The following is a 6,000-nucleotide window of genomic DNA, read 5'->3' as shown; positions in this document are numbered from 1 at the left end:
TGGAACACAGACATCAAATCGTGGGGAACTGGAAGAATACATTCTGCTCTGATAGGTCCTGCGTTTTTTCAGATTCATGGTAATTGAAAGGTACAACAGAGAGCCCATCAATGGATTTATCCTGCTGATTGTCAGTGGTACAGGCTGGGGTGGCAGTGTAAGGGTGCAAGAAACCTATTCGTGGGACACTTTATGACTTTTGATATGTCCAAAGCCACGTTTGAATGTCTTGACATACTTAAATACTGTTGATCTCACCTTCATAACAGCAATAAAACAGCTTGGTAATTGGCTTTTTTAAGATATGTTCCACAGGCTATACAGTATATCTTTGCATAATATTTCATTAGCAAAAATCATGGTTTGCATGGAGGCACAGCATTTAATTTGCAAAACTTAATGTTTGCACAAACCTAGGCCATCATCTTTTCCTGCTGCCCATAATCACAACAATTTAATTCAAAATGTTAAACTCCAGTAGTTATATTTTGATGGGTATTGTATAAAATGGTGGGATTTCAAAGGTCAGGTTTATGGGTTTCAACATTTTTATTCAGATTCTGTTGGGTTAACTTTATCAGGAAAAGAAACCCATGACCACTAGGTGTTTTGTTAACAATAAAAGCTATTTATTACTTTACATTAAGAAGTGCCCAAAGTAGAATGTACAGTACTATAAAACAGTCTTGGATAGCCTTGTAAATGTACAAAACTATGGTGTCAGTTTATAGTCTACCACTCCAAGGGTTTAGGTTTTTCCCAGGGAAATTCATCTCGACCAAAGTGTCCATAACATGCAGTCTTTTGATAAATGGGTCTTTTCAGATTTAAATCCCTGTAAGTAAATACAAACACAATTTAAAAAGTAAGGCATGTATCACATGTAACATATTATATCATAAAAACACTGCTCCAACATTCAAATAACTCACTAATATTAGATCTGAATTTGCATCTTGAATCAAATAAAATATTTGTGAAATTACATACTACATATGACATGGTGCTCTAATAACAAACCATCCTATATGAGCATACGTAAAAGTAAAGAAGAAATTATTCCTTTTGGTAATTCAGGAGACAATAGAAGTGAGCACATATGCATTGCATATCAGACTGTAGTTTAAATTGTTTATTTAGTATTGTTGGTCTAGTCAAGAAGTTTTCTCACTTTTAACACTCCTAATCGTTTTAGTCTTACTCTTAAAACTCTTGTAAAACAATACAGAGAAAAAATATAGTAAATGAGTATGGCTGGAACAGGCAGGCACAGTATATACTCGTAGCATTACATGTGAATATGAAGCATATGAAGCATGCTAACTGTTGAAGTCTTGCTAAGAATTTCTCAAACTGTTTCTTTCAGTTAATTTAAAAGTGAGACACATAACCATTTTGCAGTTAGTTATATACAGAGTGGATATATACAAACACTGGCCATTTTATTAGGAACACAATCGTAGTGCTGGGTTGCACCCCCTTTGACCTTCAGAATTGCCATAATTCTTAATGGCATAGATTCAATAAGGTGCTGGAAACATTCCTCAGGAATTCTGGTCCATATTGACATGACAGCATCACACAATTGCTGCAGATTTGTCGGTTGCACATCCAAAAGGTGCTCTATTGGATTGAGATCTGGTGACTGTGGAGGCCATTTGAGTACACTGAAGTCATTGACAAGTTCAAGAAACCAGTCTGAGATGATTTGAACTTTGTGATATGGCGTGTTATCCTGCTAGAACTAGCCATCAAAAGATGGGTACACCGTGGTCATAAAAGGATGGACATGGTCAGCAGCAATACTCGAGTAGGCTGTGACATTTAAACGATGCTCAATTGGTAATAAGGGGTCCAAAGTGTGCCAAGAAAATATCCCCCACACCAATACACCACCAGCAAGCCGGTACTGTTGATACAAGGCAGGATGGATCCATTCTTTCATGTTGTTGAAGCCAAAGTCTGACCCTAACATCTTAATTTCGCAGCAGAAATCAAGATTCATCAGACCAGGCAATGTTTTTCCAGTCTTTTATTGTTTGATTTTGATGAACCTGAGCGAAATGTAGTCTCAATTGCCTGTTCTGTGCTGACAGGAGTGGCACCCAGTGTGGTCTGCTACTGCTGTAGCCCATCTGCTTCAAGGTTTGATGTGCTATATATTCAGAGTTTGAATTACTGTTCCCTTTCTATCAGATCAAACCAGTCTTACCATTCACCTCTGACCTCTGGAATCAACAAGGAATTTTCACCCAGAGAAGTGTCAATCACTGGATATTTTCCCTTTTTCAGAGCATTCTCTGTAAACTCTAGTGATGGTTGTGCATGAAAATCCCAGTAGGTCATCAGTTTCTGAAAGACTCAGACCAGCCTGTCTGGCACCAACAACCATGCCACGTTCAAAGTCACATATAACACCTTTCTTCCCCATTCTGATGCTCGGTTTGAACTTCAGCAAGTCATCTTGAAGATATCTACAGGCCTAAATGCATTGAATTTCTGCCATGTGATTAACTAATTAGATATTTGCATTAATAAGTAGTTGAACAGGTAAACCTAATAAAGTTGCCTGTGATTAACACGTATTCTTACAGTTGATGTCAAAAGACTTTCCCCCGTCATTGAAATATTACCTTCTGTTGATGTGAAGGCTGAAAACATAACAAATTATGTCAGACTTTTTTTTATCTTTGATTAGATTTTGTAACTAAAACAAATTGATTATCTTTAGGATATTTTGTTTTAAATTAAACACCTCACTGATTAAGAATTCTCTAATATTCCTTATTTAGCCCACATGCAACTCATGTTCACTATGTTGAAAATGAAAGTTGGACATAAGTCATAACACACTTTGAGCTCTGTGCCTGGCAGCATTCCTTTGGTCTAAAGTATAACTAAGCAGCCTTGGAGACGTGTATTGCACAGGGTACAGTTGGTCTTTCATTTATTTGTTCATTTGATGTCACACCTTGCTGTTCAGTGAATTTTGTTTTTAATTAGTCTAACTATTCAGTCTCAGAAACTGCCAACAATATGGGATTTATGAATTTCAAAAATATTGTTTGGTTTTGGTTCACACAGGTGTGTTTATTCTCATTTCTACGTCATTTTAGTTGACTCTGTTGCAGTACTTCAACAATTAACCATCAATTCAATTTCTAACCCTGCTTAAATCTGTAACAGGTTCGCAGTGAGCAAGAGTCCATCCCAGCTGCATTACGCACAAGATAGAAAGCAACCATCGATGGAATGCAAGTTCATGGCAGGACACCCTCACTCAGAGTCTTTGGGATGTGGAAAGAAAATGGGAGAATAAAATTGCACACATGTGTGCCAACTCCATAGAGATAATGAGTGAGCCAGGATTCGGATCCAGTTTTCTTAGTAAGAAATGTGCACTATGCTGTACGGCCAACTAAAAATAAGGTGTAAATAACAAGTAAGCCAATAAATAATCAACTGACTTGGTTAGTCACTATTTTTCAAAACAATGTTTTTTAATGAGGTTTTTAGTATGAAATTAAATAATAAAAAAAATTAGGATTGAATGATACTAATTGCTCCAGTCCATACACGGCAAAATCACCAGTGTTAAATTAACACTTAAAAGTGTTTCTATTTATACTCTTTTAAGGGTCAACTTAACACCACAGCAAATTATTTAACACTGATGATTTTGCTGTGTTGGTGATGTTTTTCAGGAGAATAATAAACATGTATTCTGCTCTATATATATAAAATCATAAGCCTAAACGTGCAACGATTTTGTGTCATGTTTTTTGTTGTGCTTTAAATTGGGCTTATTTTAAAACCTACATATATATGTTTGGTATCATTCTTTTCAGAATTTATCGAACTTTAATGTGATGTTGTTAGATTTTAATATTTGTATTCCATTTTTTAATTCTAAACTAAAATATCAAGAACCCACATCCCGTGAGACGAGTTTTTGTGCCAACAGATTTAACTATGCCTGGGGCTGGAAATAAAAGACAAAGAGTAGGAGAGCGGCTGTACAGGCTTTTAAATGTTCAAAGCACCACGAGAGATGTACATCAAGCAGCAGTGGCAGCAGTGGCAGCAGCGGTGGCAGCTGCAGCAACAGCAGCAGCAGCAAGCCAGCAGCTGATCAAGCAAAGAGGAGGTAAAAAAAAAACTATTTGTTTCACATTGTATCACCATTTAAGAGGGGGTTTCGGAGGTGCCACCGCATTTCCTTGGGGTGCGTTCAGCCCCCCTCTTCACAACATGAGCGGCAGAGACGCAAAGTGGCTGGCGCGTAGCGCAGGCAAGGGGGGTTGGAGAGCAAAACGAGCAGGGGGTAATCCCCCTAGTTTATATATATAAAATCCAAAGTCCGTCAGTATGTCTGTCTCCTTTTCATGCGAGAACTACTTAACGGATTTAGATTGGGTTTTTTTCTATAATTTGCTTGAACATTCTGGTTGATTTTGTGACTTCTCTCATCATGCTAAGTATCATAGTTCGCTTGCGGTACTGATTTATTTGTGCAAATCCAAGAGAGTGGCTGCGGGCTGAGGGGTGGGGCCCTCCTCACTCACGCACGAGCCTCTGTCCGAGTTGGTCTACCTCTTGCAACGTGTTGGAGTGTACCTTGCCTCCGCTTAGCTTGCGATATCTGTTTGTTCAACAGACATTATCATCTATAAATTATTAAGGAGTAACGTTTGACGTTTTTGAGAGAGAGAGAGATCAGAGCTACGTGTGTTTTAGACGGTAGCTGCTGATTGCCACAGATATCACAGCCATGTGCCTTTCTCCCCACGTGTGGGAAGCTCTCGCATCAGAGCTACTAAACACGATCAGATACAGTGCCAACATTTGTTGTTGCAGCGTACCTACCTACCGTTTGGCCAAATTACATTTTTTAAAATTTTTTTTAATTGATTTTTAAAGTTTGTCCTGTTTCACTACTACGTGGGCGGAGCTGCAGGGAACAGCTAGTACATGATAGAATCAACACTTCAAGTTAAGTTATGTGACATTCAAAGCAAAAAAAAAAAGGTTTCTAATTAAGTAACTGCTTGAGACAGAAACTTTCAGTGACTATGCCACTCCAGGACAAAGTGTGGTCTTTTTCTGGTCTAAGGGAATGCTGAACAGCGTCAACAAATAGCAAGAGGCTGAAATTGTATATAACTGAGAGACACCACATACAATATTTAAACTCACAATCCATTACAAGTTAGCAATAGCAGATGCAGACTGGCTCAGTCTTTTTATAATCTTATATATTCTGCACAGTAATTCTAAAACCCTATGATAACTCTATTAAATAATTCAGATTGTGAATACAAACCGTATAATTGCTCCAGGTCGAAGATCAAAGTTTTTCTTTACTATTTCTAAAAGTTCATCTTCATCCTTGCTTGAAGTTCCATAATGAAAGATGGAGACTGAGAGAGGCTGGCTTATACCGATAGCATATGAGAGCTGCAGTTAAAATACAAATAGAAAGAAACAATTAAGAAATACATTTCAAGTACCCTGTCCTGTACTCAATGAAGTGTGCAATAGATTAATTTAATTGATATTGACATACACATATTTAATTACATTACAATACATTAGTGTTATGGTGTCTTGTGTGCTTTCACTGGGGACTCGACTCAGATCATTAAATGAAGTCCTTACAGACTCACCTCACTTTCTATTTCTTCTTATTGATTGGTTCTGGCTAAAATTAACATCTATTTTGTGTTACTTTTACTTGCTGTTTATTATTTAAGAAATTAATTTTTATTCTCATTTTTTTTTTTGCTTTGCACCCTCCCCCACCATAACCTATCGTCTATGGGGAGGAGCTTTAGATTCGTCAAAAATTTCAATCTAAGGTTTTCAACGGATCTTATGTTTTAGGATCACTGATATCTTCATGATGGGTGTGTGTCGGTTTCTTGAGGACGGAGTACAGCTAAAACAGCTGGACAGACAAGTACCAGACTTGAAACTTAAGCCATGTCACACACGTGTGCA

General features: G+C 37.5%; 1 protein-coding gene across 1 annotated transcript in view; it reads right to left on the bottom strand.

The window, feature by feature from the left end:
• Positions 1-607: 607 nt before the first annotated feature.
• The window catches only part of mat2al (methionine adenosyltransferase II, alpha-like), a 28,546-nt gene continuing 23,153 nt past the window's right edge, over positions 608-6,000 (bottom strand). The window contains exons 8-9 of the mRNA XM_028805393.1: positions 5,324-5,457; positions 608-835 (exon numbers count right to left, since the gene is read on the bottom strand). Of these exons, the coding sequence (XP_028661226.1) occupies positions 733-835; positions 5,324-5,457 (237 nt within the window). The 3' untranslated portion in view covers positions 608-732. The remainder of the gene's footprint in view (positions 836-5,323; positions 5,458-6,000) is intronic.

Source organism: Erpetoichthys calabaricus, chromosome 7 (genome assembly GCF_900747795.2).
Source record: "Erpetoichthys calabaricus chromosome 7, fErpCal1.3, whole genome shotgun sequence".
Classification (NCBI taxonomy): domain Eukaryota; kingdom Metazoa; phylum Chordata; class Cladistia; order Polypteriformes; family Polypteridae; genus Erpetoichthys; species Erpetoichthys calabaricus.
The sequence above is the reverse complement of the archived record's forward strand: the minus strand, read 5'-3'. Positions and strand labels throughout refer to the sequence as shown.